Genomic DNA, 24,179 nt, shown 5'->3' with positions numbered 1-24,179 from the left:
AGAAAAGCTGTACTCAAATGAATATTGACAGGAGTAATGCCTAGGCAGAAGACATCTGTTTTGGTTTTTTTAATTATTAAAGGAAAAACCAAACACAAGCATCAGGTTTGGGGAGGCAGACCATACCACTGACAACAGAGCTGTGGGCACAGATGAGGGCTGAGAAGGGCACTGGAAAACCAAAACAGAGGAAACAAAAACAAGGCCGCTGGCTGGAGGTGCTGCCTTCCGTTCTCTGTAGCTATTTTTCTTTCACAAAAACATCAGATGCTTTTAATGCTCATTTAGAGAAGCCCGCTTCCCGCCCGGCCCGGCCCATCGCGGCCTCTCTGCCCTCTCTCCACCCCGCACCACACGCCCGCGCGCCCAATGACGGCTCCGCCCCTCTCCTAGCGTGGGGGATGCTGGGAGCTGTAGTCCGGCTTCCGGCCGGGGGGAACTACAAGTCCCATAACAGCCGCGGGGTGGTGTTGGTGGGGGGGAAGGGGTAAGAGGGAGGCGGCGCCATTTTGCGAGTGAGGGGGTTGTTTGCGTTCCTTTCGCCCGCCTGCCGGAGTGCGCAGATCGCCGCGGCGGTGGGGGAGGACGGGTGGGCTGGCGCCTCAGCATTGAGGTTGGTTTCTTCATTCGCATGTGGCTTCTGTTCAGCGGGGCCGGGAAAGCGCTTCTCTCCGCCGCTGAGGAGTGGCAAAGGGGGACGGTGACCGAGCGCTCGGGCCGTCCGCGGCCGGGCAGGGAAGGGGTCGGTGCCGGGGCTAGTGCCGGGGTGGCGGCGTTGGCGCGCAGGATTCGGCTGCTGGTGTTGTGGGTCACGGGAGGCGGGCTGCGGGAAGCGTGTGTGGGGCGGGAAGAGGGGAGAGGAGAGGGGGTGCCTCAGCCGTGGGGGTGGGGAGGAAGGGAGTTAGCGGCTGACACACCCACCGGGCGCTGGGCCCCGCGGCTCTCGGCAGTCTGGCACCCGCACCGCCGGCGCTGTGCTCGCAGCTGTGGCAGCGCCTGCTCCTCTGGCTCGGAGGTGTGACCTGGCTCTGTGTGAGGGACGCGGCCCTACATGCTTTGTCACCTCTGTACCTAGAGAATGGTGGTCACGCAGACAAAGGCAGTCCTCCCCATCTGGAAGTTTTGCCACATCCGTGGTTTTCTATTCGGAAATTTATTGTACAGGTGGAGCTTGTGGCCTTGAGTTACTTGCTTGAGTCCTCTCTATGTTAGGCAGGTTTCTTAAAACGGTAACTTAGCATTGCAAGCACCAACCTTGTGAATCCCATGTGCCGGCTCATGTTCAACACAACCAGCTCCTAACAGAAATACGACAGACCTATGTCTGTCCCATTCAGGAGGCAAGACTACCACATAAATTGCATTTTCTTATGCTTGCTTTGTCCCAGGCATGCAACTTTGGTGACCCAAAGGATAGCTAGAGAGAGTCTGTTAAGGTTTTAGCAAGGATATTCCTGTGTGGGGCAATCGCAGCATCCCTCTCCATCATCAGAGATCTTGTGCAGTGGGTGTTCGCATGCTCTCTGTTTTCATTCCACATCAGAACATGGGTTCTGCTTAAAAAACGTCCCACAAGGACATAGAAACTAAAAAGCAGCTTTTTTTTTCCCCCCCCAAATACTGTTTTTGAGTGGAGGTGTTGTACATACGTCAGAGATGATAGTACCCACAATGCTCCATCACATCTGAGGAAGAAGGATCATTGCATGGCCATATGTCTCCCAATTCTGACATTAGTTCTGTCTTCCAACTAGACAATTTAATGGTAAAATCTTCGTTTAGTCATTTTGAGACAGAGGATAGCAGAATTACCTTCCTTTGGATAGCAGGTGAGAAAGTGCCCAGAGAAACACCTTTTTTGTCAGTTTTGCAAATGTGCATGCGATGATAAATATTACTTACAAAGCTTTCTTTAAAACTACCTACAGATCCTTCTTGGCTGAATAAATACACCTTTATTTCTTGCCCAGATTGAAAAGCATGTGACATTTTATTAATATTTACTTCGAAAAAGTTAAAATGTCCGCAGAAAGCAGTAGGATAGCAGGAAAAATTTCCTTCTTGTTTGGTGCTGCATTTGATGTTTGTTTGGGGAGGGGATTTGCTGAATAAACTATATGGCACTTGGTTTATAGCAGAATGACTATTTTTTTTTTTTTTTATTGCGTTCTGTCCAGACTCAGGAATAAAAAGTAAAGTCCAAGTAATTCTAAGTAGTTAAATGGATAATAGCATGACTACTTGTAGCCATGATCAGGACTACCTTGCTTTGTTCTTAGTTGCTCTTGTCTCTCTGAATATTTCCAGAACCTATTGGCTCATTCTTTAGATTACTGTCTGTTTGGGGCACTAATTGCTTCTTTTGTCTTTATTTTTAGAAAACATGCAGTGGTGGTCCCTATTAAAGGTTTTAAGTTACTCCAAAACCAGAAACTTATTAACAGATTGCAGATTTTGTTTAAAGTCTTATTTGACTAGTACCAAATTGTAAATGCCATGCAGCATCTGTTTGACTGGTGTTAAAAAAACTGAGTTCAGTTTGTGTCACAGAAAAGAATTCTTGTAGTTTTTGTTGGTCATACCAGTAGTGGTGTCAGGCACCAGTTTGTGCATTGGAAATTGGTTTGTGTTAATTCTTTGAGATTTAAAACACTTGGCAGATTAACATAGGTCAGTAGAGAGTTGTGGTTGTTGTAGTTAATGTTTTAAATATATTTTTAAAGCTTTATTTTAAAATTATTTAAGATACATCATGAAATGAGATTGCTAGACGAGTACATCACTGATGTATTTCTTTGTGAAAGATGTGCAATAATGTGGCAGTTTGGTTCAAACAAGACTTCCAATAAGTGTGATGTCTGTTTTTCTGGTTGAATAGATTTTAGTTGTGACTGTGGAGAAGGGTCTGCAGATGAATATCATAGGCCTGAAAAATTTATACTTCTTTATACTTTACTTGAAAAGTGTATATGCTGATCATGGTTTGTTTTTTTTTTTTCCTAAGATGCTTCAAGCTGAAAGTAAAGTAAGGCTCTTGGAGTGTCAGGATGAAATCACGGTGGAACCATCTTCTAAAAAACTGAAATCCACAGACAGGGCTTGTGAGAAAGTCTCTGATTATGCTAACCAGGATATTCAAGAGGAAATGGACGCTGAGAGAACATCAAATGATTTGGTACCAGTGTATGTCTCAGATAACCAAGGGCAACATGAAATGCAGAAGCAAGAGAAAATGCCTACTGGTGTCTTAGGAACACTGAGTGAAGTTCTCCCTGAAAATAATCTAGTGCTTAGTCTGCCAATTGATGCAGAAATTGTGCAGAATGTAAATCCTGCATTTTCATCAGTAAATTATGCTAAAGTGGAAGACAATAAAGGCCGTTCAATTACAAATAATGCTGGTGAAGATAGTAATAAAAATAGCAATATATCATCATCATTAAATAGAAATGCATCAGATGAGGAGTTTTTTACAAGCAAAGAATTTATTGGACCCATTTACAAACCTGCCAAAAGCAATGAACAGGACAAATCTGGGAGTAGCAATGAATGTGGAAGCAGTGGGGTTGATCAGGATGAATTGCATGAAAAGAAAGCTAAAAGAAAGGAGGCAAAGAAGTTGCATACTGTTTCTTCTGTGGTACCAAAAATGGATGATGAACTAGACCAGTTTTATAAAGAAATTAACCAGCTGGAAAATGAAAGTTTAGATACTGCTTTTCAGGAAAAAGAAATAGAAACTTCTCAGGAACAATATTCTCTACCTAACTTTAGTCAAACCTCACAAGAGGACCATCAACATGTATTGTTGGGCAGCCCACAACCATTTCATAAGAATGGACAGTGTTTCTCAGGGGAACAGAAAACTGAGAAAACAAGCAATGAGCAGCAGTTTCTTGTAGAAGCAAGTGGCTGGAAGACTGAAAATACCTTCAATGGACAAGTAGATTCCTCAGTGCCTGAATTCAGACCTGCTTGGCAGTCAGCAGAGTCTTTCATACTACCTCAGGGCCCTCTTGCTCCTAGAGTCAACCATCAGTCACATTTTCTGGTACTTAATTCTCCACCACAAAAAACAAATGCTCTCCCTTCTCACAGTGCTGAGCTTTTGCACAAAAATTATAATGGTTACCATGGAAATATTAATACCAACAACCATAGTCTATTGTTTGATCAAAGTGCCAACTGTGAGGATATCCATACTACTCAGATCTTCAGAAATGGAAATAATGACCCGAGCAGACTCCAAAATAATTACCAGAATGGACTCCAACGTAATGGTTTCTGTGAAGCCAGAGAAGAGTGTTGGAATGATCCAAAAGCTGACAATACAGAAGGAATGCAGGGCTTTTCTTCCATGCAGTTACCTAAAGAAAGATTCAGGTGCTCACAGAAATGGCTCCTAATCTTAAGAGGTCTGCCTGGTTCAGGGAAATCGACACTTTCTCGGTAAGTAAAGACTTAAATTTTGAGAACCTTATTCAAATAAAAAAATTCAAGAACTAAAAAAAAATCCAAAAAGTATAAGTGTTTGGCAAACTTTGGTATGTGTAGAATAGGCTATTAAAATGCAGTAATTTTTACTTAAGATAAATGGCAGTAAATATTGAAAATATTTGCTTGAGTTTCTTTCCCCTTATTGATGAAAATTTAAATTTAGAATGTTCTGTATCCATTGCATTGCATAATCTTTTATTTCAAACTGTCAGATATACTAGTATGTGGTGGTTTGCCTCCTTTTTCTTTATTCTTAAATACCTTAATTTAAAAAATTCTTCCATCAGATCTCACAGCATTAATTTGACTGATCCAGAAGTACTTTTTTGTGCCATGCAAAAATCTTCAGAGACCATTGGAAGAATTTTGCTGCTCTGAAAATAATTTTTCAGTGCATTGATGAAACTGAACTTAATGTCATTTCCTTTTTTTTCATAATGTTATCTGTCAAATTCCCTTTTTATCTGTGAAAAACACACAAGAGAAGTGTTATTTTCCCTTAAAAATATAGTTTTTGAAGTCTGACAGGGTTAAAAGTAGGTATTTTCACTTTTTTTTTTTTTTTGGCCTAGTTTAAAAAGCACGTTAGTTGACTTATATCACAGTGAAATTATTAAGTGTATTAAGTGAAAATAGGTTTCTCTTGCAAGCCAAAAAAAGTTATGTCAGTGTTTATGGGTTGACCTTCATCCAGAAACTACCTCACTTCTGTGGTTGTCTTTTGTTTTAGCTAAGTGTCTATTAAATAGATACAGTGACCACTTTCTTTCTTGTTTTATGTATAAAGAAGCAACCTTGTTGTTTGACTTTTTTCTCTGATATTTATGATATGGTAATCTCCATATCATAGAATACCTATTAGAAATTTGTGTCTTACATGCTCATAATTTTAACTATAGCATTTTTAGTTAGTGAGCATTCTTTTGTTCAAACCAGCATTTCTGAAGCTGCATGAGCCTGTGTGGGTATTATTACAATAATTTCCTTAATAATTTCTTTAATACATGAAAGCAACATAGTACATTTTTAAAAAGTAAACCTGTGGAAAAAATGTTGCCTCATTTAGTGCAGGGATTAGATAATATTTAATGTAAATATACCCAATAGAATAGAATGTTTTCCATGTTTTGTGGATTTAATTGACTTCGAGTCTGTCTTCAAGTAGTTTATTCATGTTATCTGAAAGATTCTAAATATCTTCAAGCTTTTATGAACAAATATTCTTGGTTTTATCATCTCTTGCTAGTGATTTCATTTAGCAGATGGGAAAGTGAGCACTGGAAGATCAAAGTCAAGAATAGTCACTGAATTTGTCTGCAGACTTTGAATTGTGTAGGACTTTGTTTTCACTGTATTAAATTATATGCAGTTTAGGATGTTCAAGCAAGGTGCCTTGGTCTCAGGTACCTGGTGGTGAATTATTTGTGTATAAAATCAGATTTCTGCAGTGTAGACTAGGACAGCAAATAGAGTCTTTTGATGTCATGGTAGTATCCACAGGTATCTTTGTAGACTTGGCATCTTTAGCCCATGCAGACAAACCTCTGCCACTTGTGCTGGGAAAAGCAGAAAATTGAGATAATCTCTGCATCAACACTGGAAGGCAATGAGATGAGTCTTGCAAGTCCATTTGCCAAGTATGAAACAACAGTGGAGCAGTAGTGAGACAGAGGCATCTTGAGTTTCTATCTGTATTTTTTGCAAAGTTAGGGTTTGTAAGTACAGGCACTTTTCCTCCTGCTCCCAAACTTCACCTGTATCTGTCCTGAAGTCTGTTCTGTCTCTTACCTTTTTTTATCTTTTATCTTTACTGCTTGGAATCTCAGGCAAGTTTTTTGGAAGAGGTTTTTGGAGATGAACTAGTCCATTGTTTTGTTTGGAGCAGGTCTGTCACAGAGCTGATCCTGGATCAGATCAGCTGTGTCTTTGTCTCTTCTGGTCTTGGAAAAACCTAGAAGTACAGAGGTTCCACAATCCTTCCAAATTTTTCTGGTGCAGTAGTATCATCCTAGTAAAGAAGTTCTTTCTAATCTCCAAACTGGAGTTCCCAAGCCATAATTTGTATGTCTTCTCCTGTGTTATTACCATGTGTTACTGATAGAATCTGGTTCATCAGTTTTGTAGCTTTCCTTCTGGTAAGGGGGTAAGTTTATACACTGTAATAGACTGATATCAGATGATTTTTTACCATCTTCATTGCCAGATTAAACAAACCCAGCTGTTATTAATTTCTCCTTCTACATCATATGCCCTTAGCCATCTTAGTAGCCATCTGTTCAACCCTGTCATGGTTTTCAGCATATCTTTTGAACTGGGAAGCCCCAAACTGGACACAGTATTTCAGAACTGACCACACAAGCCAGGTAGAATGTGTGTGATACCTTCTATTGATCTACTGGCCACATTTTCTCTAGTAAAGCCCAGAATGTGGTTTGCTGCTCTTTTGATGAGAGGACACTATTCACTAATCTTCAACTGCATGTCCATTGTAATCCTTGGATCCTTTTCAGGAGGGCTGCTCAATCAGTCACTTTCTCTCCTGCACTGATGCTTAGGTTTCCTTTTCACCAGTAGAACTTTTTTTTTTTCCTTGATAAGCTTCATAACATTTTGCTTAACCTGTGTTCAGTTTTCTCAGAGTTCACTGGATAGAATCCCTAATGTGCTGCAAATCGCTACAGATCTGATGTCATTTGCAAGTTCTCTGCTTCATACCCAGGTTAACAATGAAGACAGGTCGACTTAAGATTGAAAAAAATGGTCCCACTAATGTCTCTTGCTGTACCCTGCTTGTTGGTGAGAAAGAGATTGATGTCAGCTTGGGCAAATTTGTGAATTTATTTTGTAGAAAATCCAGTACTTTGCCAGATTAAGTTCTTCATTTATAATTTCAAAGTATGCCACATTCATCACTCTGTCCTGATCCACAAAAGCAGCTGTTTCATCAGAGAGTGCATTAGGGACAGCAGAGAATGATTTGTCTGGTACAAAACAAACATTGACTTATTACCTTAATCCACTTCACGTTTAGAAACGGATTCTGAGAGGATCCACTCTATTGTCTTTCCAGGAACTGAGGTTAGGTGAGGTTGAGCAGCCTTAGTTCCTTGGGTTCTTGTCTGTGCTTGCCTTAACTGTGAAGATAACATTAGCGGTTTCCAGGTTGTTATGGTGTGTCTCTCATCCTGATTTATTTCCTGTGTTCACCTGACCTAGAAAATCTCAGCCCCCTGAGGCTCATTTGAGTTCTTGTCTCTTCATCCAGCCTTTTCCAGTTTTGTTTTCCTATTCCTATCCAGCCATAGCTTTTGGTATGTGTTTATTAGCTTCCCATCTGTCCCAAAATTCTAAGCTAATTTCTCAGTTCCTTCTCCTCCCCACCACTTTGCTTCAGTATTCATCTTGTCCATGCTTGATATGATCTCATTCCCAGCTTCATTATATCCATTTCTTCCTTATGTTTTACTCTCTGCCTTGTCCCTGTTTCACCTGTAGCAAGGTGCTTGTTTCAGTGTACCACTTACACTGCAAGTACAAGTCCAATGTCCTTCCTATTTTAGGTCAGTTTTGTTCCTTCTTTTGCCATTCTTAAGGTGGTGTTGGGAGAAATGTTTTTCAGTGCTGGTACTGAATCAGTTTCCTGACAGTGCAAGAATGCTTCATTCAGGAATGGGCTTACTGCAGTGGCAATCTTAATTTTATACTCTACTTTTTACAAAGTTTTTTAACTATTATCTTCTGTATATAGAACATTTTAAAGTCCTGCAGCTTGGGCAAATTTGTGAATTAATTTTGTAGAAAATCTGAACACATGTACTTTGCCAGATTAAGTTCTTCATTCCAAAGCTGCTCAGGGGAAAGTTTGGAGTAATGAAACATAAAAATGCTGTAGTGATTGACTGTTTAGTTAGAAATTTTCTAAAACAATTTGGCCAGATGATCTTCAGCCCCAGTAACAAAAATCTGCTGCAGTTATAAGAAGATGATGGTGTGATCCTATAATGGTGGGGAAAATTACAAAAAAACAGATTTGCATTTTTAAGGTATTTTGTTACTGAACTTGGCAACAATTCCAAGCTGCTGTTCCTCTATAAATATGTGAACATAAATTTGAATGAAAAGGAGCTTAATGAGGTTGAAAGAACAAATATTGGTGTCATTTAAGTAGTACATTTTGAATTAAATCCATTGTCAGGAATTTGTCGAGGAAGTAGTCTTTATCTGGGGCAGTTCTTCCCAAGAGCACAACCTCAGTGGAAGAGTTAAAGAATCAGTATTTATAGCTGAATGTAAAAATAGTTGTGTGTTGTTGTTTCTAGTTATGTATTTCTTCATACAGTGTTAGAAGCAATGCTTTTGAAGTAGCATTTACATAGCTTAGTAATATTAAAATTATATTTATTTTCTGGTTTTTCCTTATATGTGATATGCTAGATATTCTAAATAAGTGAGTTACTAGATTCTAAGACATCTTCTGTATTATAAAAGCTGACCAGGATCCAGGTTGGGGGACTGTTTAGTTTTGGAGAAAAATGAAGGCAAGATTTGTGTGTGTGCATGCACAGGCACTGGAAAAAGTGTATATTGATTTTCTGACTATTTAAAATGAGCGTTTAGGTTTCCAGCTGAGTTTTGTATGTTGAGCTAATCTCTACTAGATCAGATACCAGGCCCGGAAAAAGTGGGTAAGCTTCTTTAATTTTTGTAGTTGCTATAGATGCACTGTTTTGCTGTGTTCAGAGGTGGGTATTCAATTGCAGGGAAGGTTTGTGGGGAATAAACTGGATTACAGCATCTGAATAATACTGCTACTTGTTGCAGGCATGTGCACATATGGATGCTGACTGATCTGTAATTTGACTCCTTTATTTGGAATCTATTTATCTTTTTTTCTTTCTACATCTCTCAAAAGTAAAATATCCTCTCTTTGTGGGTTTAGGGAGTAGCGACACTTTGTTTACATAAATGTGTTTTCTGTTGTTTCCTTGTTCATGATCCTGGGATAAATTCTACTTCCAAGTACATGGTAAAGTATGTAAATTATTCCATATGCTGTTGACAAGTGTACTAGTGCTTTAAATTTTATGGTTTTAAATACTATCAACTCTGAAAAACCTAATTGTTAGGGTTTTAAAATGTTTTGCTTTGTGAATTTAATTCCACAATTCAGAAACAGGATACAATCATTGCCCCCAAAAATGCAGTTTCAGTTTATATTTTTATTAGTTTGTGGTACTTTGTGTGCTCTGTGTAGGGCAAGGGTTCTGTTACTCTGGCTTCCTTAGGCTACTTTGCCTTCCCAGATTCTGTAGTTTTAGTATTATTCTTGTAAACATAGTAAACTTACACTGAATCAGTTTTACCAGTTTTGTAGGTTCATAAATAAATGTGGTTTATTCTGAACTTCAAGGAAAAATTACACAATATTTTAAGAATAAGCTTTGTTGATGGATTTGAAAGATTCCTGAACCCTTGTCATTGTGTTTCTTTACTGCTAGAATTTAGGCTGTTCGGAAGATACAACAGAAGAATTTGAGTAAGTGAACTACTCTTCAGAACACTGAAAAAACAGAATCAGTCCTACAAATAAAATAAAAAATGAATGCCCCATTAGTCCCATTATTTTATGTACATATATATATATATATACATGCAATATATATATACATATACACTATATATATATATATAATATATATATAGTTCATCAATCCTTATGTATTTCTACAGAAAACTGGTGCTCAGGCTCCTAGGAGCTGTAGGGGTGGGTCTGTCTACTCAGCTAGTAGAATAATCCTGGTTATTATTTGCTACCTCTTTTATTAAGGCAGAAGGTCTTTATTCTTCAAGATGTATTTTTATGCATTCAGCATTCAAAAAATGAGTGGCAGATGGATCCAGTTTTCTCACATTATTAATTGGCAAATGTAGCACACTGTAAATAAGAGTATTGGACCATGTGTGAAGTCATGGTCATGTAACTTAATGAATACATATTTATCTTAAATATTTTATACAAGAGAGGAACAGGTATGAAAAAATGCTGTGTGTGTTGTAGGATTTACTGGTGCCGTTTAATCTGCTTAGAACAAAAATGGCCTTTGAAACCTTTTGTGTTTTCCTAAACCAATGTAATACCAATCCTATTAAAAGACAATAAGCTCTAACAAAAATAATTATTGAACAATGTCCAAAAAAAGTGGCTGTACTTCTGGTTTTTTTACATTCTACTTTCTAAAATAATACTCTGAAAAAGGGAGAAAGCAAGAAGAAAGAAACAGTTTATATGCAGGTTTTCTCATGATACTTGAGAATTGTATCAGTAATCAGAATCATCATGGTTGGAAAGGACCTTCAAGATCATCAAGTCCAACCATCAGTCCTACACCACCTTAACCATTAAATTATCTCCCCAAGAACCACATCTTCCTCTCCAGGCTGAACAGCCCCAGCTCCCTCAGCCTCTCCTCAGAAGACCTTGTTCTCCAGACCCCTAAATCAGCCTTGCTGCCCTTCTCTGCAGCCTCTCAGCACCTGATGAGGTGTGGCCTCATCAAGGCTGAGTACAAAGATAAAATCACTTCCCTGGTCCTGCTGGTCATGCTGTCCCTGATACAGGCTGGGATGCTGTTGGCCACCAGTAATCTGAATTTTGTTTTTACATATCTCTATTTTAAAAGCAAAAATAACCAACAGCATAGTTGTGGGACAGTAAATGTGTAGGAATGTAAGTTAATATGTAATACAGTGTCCTGGTCTTTAGATTATGATGCATTTCAGGTCTGTTGTCAGTGACAGGTGGCAAAGCGTAGCAAATAAATTTCCTTTTGCTGTTCCTGTTCAACCCTGTGTGTGCAAGCAGCATGGACAAAGGTCAGAATAGAGGGCATGGTGAGAGTTTGAGGTGCCATGAAAGGCTTTAAACATCCATTTAATTTCTCAGCTGCATCCAGATTCCTCATGATTAGACTGGTTTTTAGAAAAAGTTACAAATAAAAATCAATAAGGAAAATGTTAGTAAGTACATTAAATTATGATAAGACAATTGGAGCTTACAGCAATTTACCCATAAATTAGATGGGTACAAACATCTCTTGGGGTGGAAGAAACAAGAAATACAGAAATAGTAGAAAGGGGGAAATTATGTTACTTTAATTTGAATTAAATTTATTGGTAATATGTATATATATAATATGTATATGTATAGTATGTATGTATGTATACATATGTATACATAAATCTGATACATAAATCTTCATAAATCTGAAGTTTGCAAAAAGTTAGGGTTAGGTATTTCAGAAATAGGGCACAGTTAATTTTTTTTTTGTGCGCGTGTCTTTTTTTATCTGAAAAATAAAATATTATTGCATTTTCCTTTGTTTGACAGTACTCTGCTTGGTCAAAGTTGTGATGGCATTGTACTCAGCACTGATGATTATTTTCGTCAGCAAGATGGATATACATACAATGCTGCTCACCTTGGTGATGCCCATGACTGGAACCAGAAGAGAGGTTTGAATGCATAAGAGGAATCCTATTAAATTATGCTTATATTTAGAAAACAGAAGTATAGCATAATGTAATAGTCTTAATGGAAAAGAACTGTCCATATATATATATATATAGTATGTAGAAGTAGTTGTTAAGCATTTTCTTTATATTTTAATGAATGTGAGTATACATTAAAGTTTAAACTTACAGAAGGTGATGAGTTAAAATCAGAAATTTTCTTTATGCTGTGACCTAATGATTTATTACATTTGTGACTAGTATCTTGATGGTAGAATTGAACCTTTTCAATGCTGGCAACAGCAGAGTGTCCTATTTTTTCCTGTGTCTCTCCGGATCTGAATTTTTCTGAGGAATATTTTAGTTCACTCAGATAGATTAATAGCTTTAATAAGTCATCTGTCTTAATATGTAAAAAGTACTTGCTCTTTCTGTAGCAGTTTCCTAAGAATCTCATAATTTGTTCTGCTCAAAGGAGTGGACAGTCTGACAAACTCCAGTGCCTGTGCACACAGATTACTCTGTGCTGCAGTGTTGAAGCTTCTGTCCTTTCATGAGGACTCTCACTTAGCATCAAAAGATAAAAAGGGCCAAGGAAAAAAAAACCATAATCCTCCCTTCCCCACCCCTCCTCAACCTATTGCAAAGTTTATGATGCATCTGGAAACATTTCCGTATGAACAGTGAAAGAATTTTTTAGAGCATTCTGTAGAAAATCAAAAGAGCATTTTTGATGTTGGGAGTGCAGCAATAATGAATACTTGGAATGAATTCTCAGTAGGAGCTATGGAGCAGAAAAGTTGATCAAGTAGTAGTTTATGTATGAGGGGACTCAACACTTTACAGTAAGACCACCAAACAGTTCTGACTTGATAATGGCATCTGACTGTTTCTGACTAGACCTTAAAATCTCTCTAGTTCTGTATCACTTATCTACACAGTGTTTTTAATATCCAGAAGAGTATAATTTAATTATTTAGAGATAATGATAGCAAGAACAAGAACAGCTGTGCTATGTTGTAACAGAACACCCCACTGCAAAACATTTGCCAGAGTAGCTTTGGGTTGAAGTTATGCTCAATTCTTACCTTCTGCTTTGAATAGATAGAGCTCTCTGACTTTAAATACTTACAAAGCTCTTGGTTTCGTTTCTGTGTGAAACCTTGAAATATATGAAATGAGAACTTCAGGGGAGTGGTAGTTCTGGCAGGTGAGTCTTATCTGATTAGTAGGTCTAGGTTAAAGTTTCATTTAGATTGCATATGTTATTTATGCGTGGGCTAATATTCACTTGACAAAATGTTTAGCTAGAGCTTTATGATCCTCATGTCAGAATTATGAAGAAGGTAAAAATTTAGTTTCCTCACAAATAAGAAAATTATCCTGTTAAAATCATGTTCCCCCCATTTTTGAGGAATAAGTAAAGTAAGTAGTAATTATGAGAAAAAATAGTTACATGCAATAGAGAGGAAAAAATTATTTTAGATGAACAGAATTTCAAACTCTGATAGTGAATTACATACACTCAAGATGAAAAGACATCCACATTTAATGTGAAGGTTGCATGGTCAAGTGCACAAATAGTTAGAAATAGTAAAATTATTTTGCCAGTGTGACTTTTAATTGTGTAGTGAGTGACACTTGTATGGGATTTTAGGCCCTTGGAGTTCACTTTTGTGGCTTTGTCAAGAGACTCTTACTTTAGTTCACCCTGCCACCTCTACTGGAACTTTGGCTGCAAGGTCAACTTGAGAATTTATCTGCTTTTTAAAGTCTATTCTTGATTGGTTGGTTTTGGACAGTAACTAATGTAATTAATTGGTAACATTTTACTTTTAAACAAAACTTTTTTTAAGGTACTGCATCAATAAGTTTAGCACTTAGATCCTTAGTTAAAACAAAATGGAAGAATATGTAAATGAATTGTAGCTATAATATAAGCTTTCTTCATTCTCTTCTCTTTTTAAATTAATGATGGTCCCATTATCTTCATTATGAAAATGGCTGTTCTTTTGCTACCTCTGTCAACCTTTTCTAAAATGCATAATTCCAGATTTTTCCTTTGTTTCTCTCAGCCTACTAGTCATCTTTTTAAAATTTGGGTGTCAGAAAGATCATCTATGTCAGGTTATTGAAACCAGGGCAATATAATTCTTCTGGTTTTAATAGCTTTTTCCATAAATTCTTAGTGCTCTGTTGGAACATGTTTTATCTTTGCTTTTTTCCTCCCTTCCATCTACAAAGTTACTTCCCAGCCTGTTCATTTGATTTCTTTCCATTGAATGGATTGATTTCCGTCAAGATAAATGCCTGGTTCTTTACAATAGTTTTTTTTCCTTTAGATCACTGCTTCATTCAGCATACAGGTTGATTTATTCAGTGTTCACTAAGTGAGGAGGTATTCAACAGATTTATTTTTAAAATCCTTGCACTTGTAGTGGATCTTGCTTTTCATTTAATGCATACTATTTTAACTTTGTTTAGTAAAACATTATTCCTTTGACTGGAAACCTTTTTTTTGTGAGAGTGAACTTAGGCCTCAAATATTTAGCTCTTTCATCTAGTTCATCATCTTAACTTCCCTCTGAGTACAAGGGATGCCATCTAGAGGGTCCTTAACAGGCTTGAGTGGTGGACAAGCACAGACTGCACAATGTTCCACAAGGTGAAGTCCTGCATGTGAGTCAGGGCAATCCAAAGCACAAATACAGGCTGCAAGGAGAAAAGATGGATAACAGCCCTGAGGAGAAGGACTTAGGAACTTACCACAAGATAAAAATTAGGTTTAGGCAAAAGATAGTTGATTATTTGATGTATCAAAACTAAAGCAGGCTCTGGCTTATGAAGAGGCACTACTTTAGGGTTAAGGGTAAAGTTAGAATGTTTTCTTTGTTGTGGAACTGATGTGGTAGCCAAGAGATTTGCATGTTTTGTCCCCTAAACTCCTCCAGCCAATCTCAGTTCTGTGCTGTAATCTCTGGGATGCTTCTGCTGGATAAGAAGCAGTGTGTTCTTGCTGCTGCATAGGTGTCATACCAGACAAACTGCATCATGGCTGTGCTCTGTCTGTCTTTCCATCAATGAAGATGCTAATTTGGATCTGCCTTCCTACCAGTTGATGTTTTGTAGAACTCGGAAGCATCTTATTATTTCTGAAGCTTCTGCCCTCTTTTGGATTTTAGTAGAAATTTGCCAGTGAGTTCTAACATGATTCATGCAGAGACAGTGTGGTTGTAATTTTGTGTTAATGGATCTCAAATATTTTAGCTATGTGATGTCTTCTGTGAAGATCACGTGTTTCTCAGCATTTTATTGGAGAACAGAAATAACAAACTACAGGTCTCAGTTATGAATGCACCATGTGTTATCCAGTAGGGCTGGTAAAGCTGGAACCAGGATATGGTTTCAAGTTGGTATTTCTATTTTCTGCAGGCCACAGACTTGGAACGGTTCTGTTGTGTTGCTTTGACTTCTACACTTCCCATTTACCCCTTTGCATTAATTTACCACCACCTATTTTTTATGCCTGTAGTTTTTCTTACCTTCTTGCTTCCTATTTCTTTCCATTCTTGTCTTTCAGTGCTATTTCTTATCTTAGAGCAGTGTTTCAGTCAGACTATATTTGTGCAAAAAAAAAAAAAAAAAAAAAAGGAAAAGTCTATTTACATTTGTAACTTTATTTGAGTTGAGTTTTATTAAAGTTGTTTATTATTTTGTACTATTTTTCATTGCAGCAAAAGAAGCAATGGAGCAGGGAAAATCTCCAGTGATAATAGACAACACTAACACTCAAGCCTGGGAAATGAAGCCATATGTGCAAGTGGTAGGTTTTGGTTGGTTTCTCAAACATAGCTTCACATGTGATAAATTGGTCTGTTTTGTCCACTTTCCTTACCCAAGTTTCTAAAGAGGTATGATCAGTAATTGGTATGCAATAGCCCAGACCAATTTAAGGATTAATTTGACCTAATCTGCTTAAGCCTGAAATGAAAGGTAAAGCAGGTTTGGAGTAAGTGAAATTCAGCATGCTACCACTGCAGAGTTAACTGCATCTGTTTATTATATTGATCTATAAGCTTTTTGTGACAGTTTTTTTGTAACAATGATACATCACACATTTTTCTTTGCTTGCTGCAGGCTCTAGAAAAGGGGTACAGAGTGGAGTTCTATGAGCCAGATACTTGGTGGAAGTTTGATCCTGAAGAATTAGAAAAGTAAGGTTTTTATTACAGAAATATTTGTATTTATCTAGAGAGCTATACAGATAAATATGCATACATAAATATGTATATGTCATATATTTTATTCAGTATCTTATTCTCTAGATAATTAACTACTAGTATAAAACATATTTTGCTTAACTAGGCATTTTCAGATGCATCTTTGCATTGAAGTGTTATGGATAGACAAACAGACAAATAAATAGAGGTCCTGTCTTGTTGGCCAAAAAAGTCAATCTTAAAATCTTGTTGGACATGAGTAGAAAAATTACTGACCCCTGTAAGAACACTATAATGAGTAATTATTCTGAGAAATTTGCTCCTACAAAAGTATGATGGCAAGAAGTGGGTAGAAGACAAAAATAAAACTGTGCATTTTGCAAGGAGTGCATCAATAAGTGCTTTGTTTTGTTTTTTCTGTAGATGTCTCAGTGTCAAAAAACAACAGTCCTTTACTAATTGGTAAAGTTTAAAAAGAAAGCTCATCTTTTAGATTATTCTGTTGCAAGATTTTGTGAAATTGTTCTCGGTCTTGAGAGGATCTGACTTAAAATACTGTTGGGACTTATGTCATTGGGCTTCTTGATTATGAGAATACTTGGCAAGCTGCTTATTATTACTGGTTAATGTCTGTTTTGTATCAGATGAATCTGCTTTGGGAATCTATGAAGTATCAAACTAACTTAGGATGTTGGATTGTTTGACATGTAATATTTTAATGGGTGATCACAAACAGTTCTCTTAATGACTGTAACTTGGTACACTTCCAACTGACCTGGCTTATAGTTGTTTTAGTCTTTCAAAGTATCCCCTACAAAGCACAAAGTATTTGTGTGTAGTACTTACTTTACCAACTTGGACTTTATTGTGTTTGGAAGTTTTTAAAGTTTTCACATTTTGCTCCTAAGCTACCACTAGGATTTTTAGAGATGGAGTCCCTTCTCTGTAGAAGGAATTCTAATAAGTTTTTCTAGTTTTGAATGCAGCACAGATGAGTTAGGAAGCTGTGTTAGTAAAGAGACATTTCTTTGCTGTTTGGTGTGATATTTCCATTACATGAGAGAGACTCATTTTCCAGCAAGATTGTTGTTCTCATGTGGACTTTACAGGTAATAGGATAAAGTATTGTTACCTTTTAATTTTATTGTCCAATCATTAATTGTTGAAGTAAAGTTTTTCTTTCCCAAAGCCAAAGTAAACCCCTTGAACTGTGAAGCAGTTGTCTGGAATTATGTATTCTAATTACCTCCTGAACAGGATCACTTAAGACTCTTTGTTTCTGCTAGTTGGAATAAAAAATAAATTAGCTTCTACTTTAATTAGCAAAATATTTTTCTTGTATTTTGGAGAGTTACTCCTAATTTGCTTTAGTGGTGCTGTCTAGATTATTAGTAATTTTTATCAATTTATGTGTAATATTCTGATGTTCTAGAAGTCAGGTGCATTTCTGTATTATATTTTATAGAGTTGTTTCTGTCGCTGCATAGTGTTTGAGAAATGTATGAAAAGACTCTCTAGGTCAACACTGGGCTAATTCTCAATGGAAAGAACGTTGACAGATCTTTTAGTGTGGAATGCATGTCAGTGTCGTTGTCTTCCAGTGTGCCATGAGGTAGAAATTATCTTTAGAGTCATTAATGGCTGATTTTTGCTTTTAGTTTAGTTTTGTGCACATAACTTCTGTGAAAACATATTGACCTCACGGGCATAGTCCTCAGGTAATGGTCAAGACCTGTTGCACAGCATTTAGACCTTTATAGGCAGGATTTTCTACTTTGATACTATTTTTATAAAAACTTGGAAACTGCAGGTGAGAGAACAAGTGAGTGGCAAAATCACTGTCAGAAGATTAATTGTTTTTTTGATGCTTTTAATCAAAGTTGGAAGAAAAAAATTATCTCCTGTCACGAACTAGAACGTCTTAGAAAAGTATACATTTTATTCAAGATCTGGGGAATAATTGATATCTTGTGCTTAATCTGTATTTTGGGACAGCTGTTTTGATTTTAAAAAAGTTACTTTCAGTGTAACTTCACACAAGTGAAATCCAAACATGTTTAACATAATCCTTTTTCCTTCAGTATGATCATAGAACCAAAATTTGGTATTCAATTCATTAAACTCATGCTGATTCTTTCAAGTAATTATGGTCTGTGCATTATTACTTTACCAGTTTATTGGTATTCTTCTAGTGTCTTCTAGATTCTTGTAGTGTAGAAGCATTTGATAGTGACAGAATTTTGATTTTATTGATTCTGTGTTTGTCCAGGCAAAACCAGGTTCCAAAGCATAACTATCTGCTAGGAGCTCTGCTGGTGTGTCTGTATTGATTAAGGATAGATGGCTTTTTTTCAACATAGCCAAGCTGCCAAAGGATGAGTGGGGACATGTCTGAAGGAGAAATTTATTTCTATGCTTGATGCAATTTTGCTGTTGGTGATTTTATTTTCCTGCCTTGTTCTTTTAGGAAAAGTACTTGCTTATTTATGAAGTGGTTATATACAACTTCATAGTGGATTTGTGTGCACTCCTTAGTGCCCAGAGCACTTGAGCTGTAACAATTTTCTAGGAGTACTAAGATGAAAACTATTGAATAATTGCTTCCACCCTTTGGTATAAAAGGACCTAGACTTCTTCCTTTCAGTTTTTTTTTTTCTGTTATGAGAGTCAAATGCTTTATAGAATCCTCATATTTCTAGGGGATTGGCTTTTTCTCTAACACTAATCTTGTTTCTATCCATGAACAAATTCACAGAAGCATAGAATCTTAGACTGTCAGGTTGGAAGGGACCTCAAGAATCATCTGGTCCAACCCTTCTAATATTATTGTTTATATGAGATGTCTCAGCACCCCATCAAGCTGAGACTTAAAACTTTCCCGAGTGGGGGAATCCCACTTTGCTTGGGAGACCATTTAAATGTCTGACTGTCCTTATAACAAAAAATTTTCCACTTACATCCAATCAGAATCTCCCCAAGAGCAACTTGTGCCCATTGCCCCTTGTCTTGCCCATGTGACCCTTTGTAAATAGGGAGTCTCCATCTTTGTAGCCACCCTATGAATACTGGAATATTGTAATAAGGTCTCCCCTAAGCCTTCTCTTCTCAAGGCTGAACAGACCCAGTTTTCTCAGCCTCTCCTCATATGGCAGGTGCTCTTGGTCCTCTAACCATCCCCATGGCTCTTCTCTAGACACTCTCCAGCCTGTCTGCATCCTTTTTGTACAGCGGGAACCAAAACGGATTTCAGGACTCCAGGTGCAGTCTGACAAGCACTGAGTAGAGCAGGATGGTGGCTTCTTTGTCTCTGCCCTTGTTGATGCAACCCAGCATCTTGTTGGCTTCTTAGAAATTCAAAACTGTTAAGACTTGTTAACTACTACTAAGTTCAATGTGCTTCTGCTCCTGGACTTCTTTAACACAATGTAGAAATTAGTAGCATTCAAACAGGGAGACGCTTGTGATTATCACCCCAACTTTGGGAACTGTCTCAGGAAAGAGTGTCTGTGAGGGTAATACTCATGCCTTTTCTTGCCAGAAACAAAGCTGATAAAATACACATTTAGGAGCTAGCATAATTCTGAACACTTCTGAGATCACTAATTCTTCTTCCCTTCTGAATTTGAAACTTGTGTGCTGCCTGCAATATGCTTTGGACCCTCATAAATTTAATACATACTTCTTAGTTATATGCACAAACTCCTGAGATAGAGTAGGAAATCAGACTTTTTAAAAATTTCTGTGTAGAGTGTCCTCTCTCCCATTTGTTCCCAGTATTGATTTCTTCTCTGTAGAACTGAGCAAGTTGGTAAGGAAGCCCATGCCACCACTGTCCCTGACAGAAAATACAAAGATCATAACATGATAGAATTGTTTTGGTTGGGAAAGACCTTTGATATAATCAAGTCCAACTGTTAAGCTAGCACATTGCCAAGGCCACCACTATGCCATGTCCCTAAGTTTATGAAATCTATACATCTTTTAAATACCTCCATGCATATGTTCTCTTGTTGGAATGCCCTGGAAATAGTTGAGCTTGGACTGAATTTCTTCATGGTAAGAATATATTGAGTTATGATAAATGTTTGACTACACTATGGAAACATTTTGTTTGTGTTATATCTTTTCAGTTCTGTTACAGTGCTGTCAGTTCTCTGACACTGTGCATGAGCCTCTTAGTTTTCTTTTTGTCAGAGAATAAATGGATTCTCTGGATAAATGGATAACACGGATTTCAAGATTCTATTCAATAGATAAAAAGGAGATAGATGCATTCTAATGTGAAGTGTAATGTGTCAGGTTCTTCATAGGCCAAGTTCTCACTGTGTTCACTAAACAGTGCAAGAATAGAACAGCACTTCTGGCCTGTCTTTCCTTACATGTGTTTAGGTACATTTCTAAATGCACAGCAAGTATCAGTAAGAACAAGTAGATAAAGGTATAATGGGGATGTTATTGGTGTTCAAAACTGAAGTTACTCCTTATATAATACAGAGATTTAATAATGAGTAAAAATTTGGTCACTAAATCTTGAAACCATGTAGTCTGTTGTTTGGTTTTTTTTTCCATAGAATGGCTAAGGTTGGAAGGGACCTTAAAGCTCATTTAGTTCCAACCCCCTGCATGGGCGAGAACACCTCCCACCAGACCAGGTTGCTCAAGGCCCCATCCAACCTGGACCTGAACACTTCCAGGGAGGGGGCAGCCACAACTTCCTTGGGCAACCTGTGCAAGCATCTCACCACCCTCACAAGATAGAATTTCTTCCTAATGTCTAACCTAAATCTCCCCTCTTTAAGTTTTAAACTATTTCCCCTTGTCCTCTCACTACACACCCGTGTAAAAAGTAAGTAGTAGTCTATAATATTATTCATCTGTATTCCTTAGCTAGTATGCCATGTAAAATCTATGAATAAATAGAAAGCATAGTCCTAGGTTTATTCAGCTGTACAACCCTGGTGAATAACATTACATTTCTGTACAAAGAATGACTGTATTGTTTTCTGTTCTTTAATGTATGTGGTGGTGAATTGTTCAACCGTAACACAAGTTGAATACTGAGAGAATGAGGATACAGTGTAATATAAATGAAATTTCAAATACGAAAAGCAAAAAGAAAAATTGTGGAATGAGAGGGGGTTTCTTTTTCTTAAAGACTGTAAGCATACAAACATACCAGACTATTTATTTTTTATTTTTGTAGGAGGAATAAACATGGGGTCACTCGTGAGAAGATTGCTCAGATGATGGAACGATACGAGTATCAAATATCCATACCTATTGTCATGAATTCAGTGGTACCTCCCCACAAAAACAATCAAAGGCCACCTCTGCAGCGAAGACATAGGTGGGGAGGCAGTACAGACTCTTTGGATTCTTTCAGTATTTCCACTAACCAATAACACAGTTAGAGTCAGTTAATATCAGTCTGTTGCTTGCTCTTCTAGAACACATCATCACCTCCAATGATGTAGTAAATCTGTGTTTTAAATAGGCCTGTTTCAAGACCATTCTCTTCTGGAGGTTGTTCCTTTAATGGACTTGTATGTAAATAAAATTGTACATAACATGTTTTTTTAAAACTATATTTATTACAGTTGTAATAACTTTGATTTTAGTAAAATATTTAATATAATATGACATATAGCAGAGTCTTCCTTGAACCTAAGACAATGATGTTGTCATATGTCTGGTAGCTGTTGAGCAGTTTTTATTAAAGATGTTTTATTAGATGTCTTTTAAAAGAGAATTAAAGCCCTAGAAGAGGTTATTTATGTAATAACCAATTTGAATGATTGTCATTTAGTCTCCTTATCTTTTAGGAGATGTTGGGTTTTTTTTTTAACAATCAGTTCCTGGGTTGTCCTTTTGTTCTGTTTGGCATGTATTGCCAGTTGGCAAAATTCTGTCGTGTTTTCTGGTCTTAACTGTAGTGTTTGGTCCTTATTTGGGTTTTTTTGTCTCAGCAGCTCATCTGACAGCTGAAACAACATTCTGCCAGTTCAGTATTCATCAGCCTTAAACAGTGTAATCTGAATTACTTATATATTTGTTCTCAGTGACAGTGTAAAAACTGTGATGGTGGCTGTACACCACCAACTTTTTGTGCTGACTACAAAATCCTAAATTTTATCACTAAAAATTAAAACTTTCACAGCTATGTCTTTCTAAGTCAATTTCTTTTATTTATGATACAAATGAAGTATTAAAGCATTTGTCTGTCAAATCCCAGCCTGCAGTCGGAATGCATCCATTCAATATAAATACTGGATATAATTCTGTAAAACCATGTTGTATTTCCAGTTTTGGCACAGACAGGGTAATCTGTTTACAAAAGAATGAGCCAGCATGGAGATGGACTAATTTACTGCACATTTTCTCTTAAGAAATAATAAGTTAGATTTCTCTTCGCTTTCTTCCTAACAGCTTGCTGTATGAATAAAATATATTTGTATTCAGTGTTGCTTTAGTAGTTCAGTGGAACAGTTTTTATTATTTTCAAGCTTTCAGGATTTCATACAGATAAGTATTTTTACTAAACTGCTAGCTGAAGTAACTTACCTCGAGGTGTAACTACATTTGATTTCCTTATGCACTGAATGAGTGAATCTTTAATAGGAAGTTTTGCAAAGAACATGAGTACATGGCTAAAAGAATTTTCATGGTTTTCTATGACTAACTTGGTGTAATAGCCATCAGATTATTGAAAATTCCAAAGTCAGTATATTTTTATAGACAATCTTTAATTTTTTTCTAAAAATTGCTTCATCTTTAAAGTCTGAATACCATGAAAATCTAGGTATATAGTGAAGTATCTTTCTGTGGTTTTCTGCGCCTGTTTTGCATATCTAAATTTGTACAATTTAACATAGAACTCCAATAATATTTTCATAAGATATATGTAGAAAAGTTGAACTGAACAGTTTTGCATTTCAGTGATTGTTTTAATTATTTGAAAAAAATATAAAATGTCTCAGTAGTGCATGGATTGTTAATATATTGAGCTATGTGTATACATAAAAAAAGCTCTCCAGCTATATTAATTGTCTTCCCTCATTGTCTCACTCATATCAACTATGTTAGTGTATTTTAGTTATCATGGTTATCTTTTTCCATGTCTCAAAAGAATCATGGAAACCATTGTGAATAGTCAGTAATACTTTAATTATTCCAAAGTTTTTATATTTAAAGAGGAAAGCAAATATCAAGTAAAAGGAGGATGAAAAGGCTTTAGAAAAATCTAATTTTATTTCTTCTATATTACTTTAAGCCATAATAAAGTGATTTAATTCATTATTTAATTCATTATCATATACTTATTTATGTAATACCCACACAGCATGCTAAGATACGACAAAAGCAAAGTGATTATTAAAAATTGATGTTATATCTTGTGGTACCTTCTATCTTCACTTTTTAAAGGAAATAGATTTTTTTAGCAATATTTAGTTGATATTTAAGTTCTCTTTAACTGAAATTTGTGTTTAAATAGATGTGAATTCATACTGTCTTGAAATAACATGTTGTGTGTTATCTTTTTAATAAATGACTGGTGGATGGTGAGTATATTTGATATGCAAAGCATGTTGATAGATAATAGGCTTACAGTTTGCAGAGTACACTTAACAAGAAAGGAATGCTCTGCAGCTTGGTGCTGTATCAGTCAGTTATGGTAAGCTGCTCAATCTATAAACCCATATTCCAAGGTAAGTACACAGTAGGTGAAAACACTGGAATTATTTGTGTAATACTGAAATACCTTTTTGTTTCATGGTCTGTTGATACTTCATGAGAATATGGCAGTCATGGTCATGCATACATCTCAGAAGCTGCTTTTGCTACAATATTTAGATGTAAAAATAATAAAAACATTGTGAAATACACGTTGCAGGTATTGAACTTCTCCTACTGCCTCCCTCCCAAATGAGGAAAATTACTTATTTTGTCAAAAGG

At 36.7% G+C, this 24,179-nt stretch overlaps 1 protein-coding gene across 19 annotated transcripts in view; it reads left to right on the top strand.

Moving 5' to 3' along the window:
* The first annotated feature begins 442 nt into the window (after positions 1 to 442).
* Positions 443 to 24,179, top strand: part of LOC139792975 (NEDD4-binding protein 2-like 2) — a 41,129-nt gene continuing 17,392 nt past the window's right edge. For 3 of the 19 annotated variants that reach the window (XM_071736985.1, XM_071736993.1, XM_071737010.1), the window contains exons 1-6: positions 445 to 613; positions 3,005 to 4,449; positions 11,885 to 12,009; positions 15,741 to 15,829; positions 16,144 to 16,220; positions 21,430 to 21,573. In XM_071736985.1, the coding sequence (XP_071593086.1) occupies positions 3,005 to 4,449; positions 11,885 to 12,009; positions 15,741 to 15,829; positions 16,144 to 16,220; positions 21,430 to 21,573 (1,880 nt within the window). In that variant the 5' untranslated portion in view covers positions 445 to 613. Of the gene's footprint in view, positions 614 to 3,004; positions 4,450 to 9,995; positions 10,034 to 11,884; positions 12,010 to 15,740; positions 15,830 to 16,143; positions 16,221 to 21,429; positions 24,103 to 24,179 lie in introns of those variants that run through there. The other 16 variants (XM_071736972.1, XM_071736979.1, XM_071737029.1 and 13 more) reach the window with 16 other exon arrangements.

This window comes from Heliangelus exortis, chromosome 1, assembly GCF_036169615.1.
Source record: "Heliangelus exortis chromosome 1, bHelExo1.hap1, whole genome shotgun sequence".
In the NCBI taxonomy this organism is placed as follows: Eukaryota; Metazoa; Chordata; class Aves; order Apodiformes; family Trochilidae; genus Heliangelus; species Heliangelus exortis.
The sequence above is the reverse complement of the archived record's forward strand: the minus strand, read 5'-3'. Positions and strand labels throughout refer to the sequence as shown.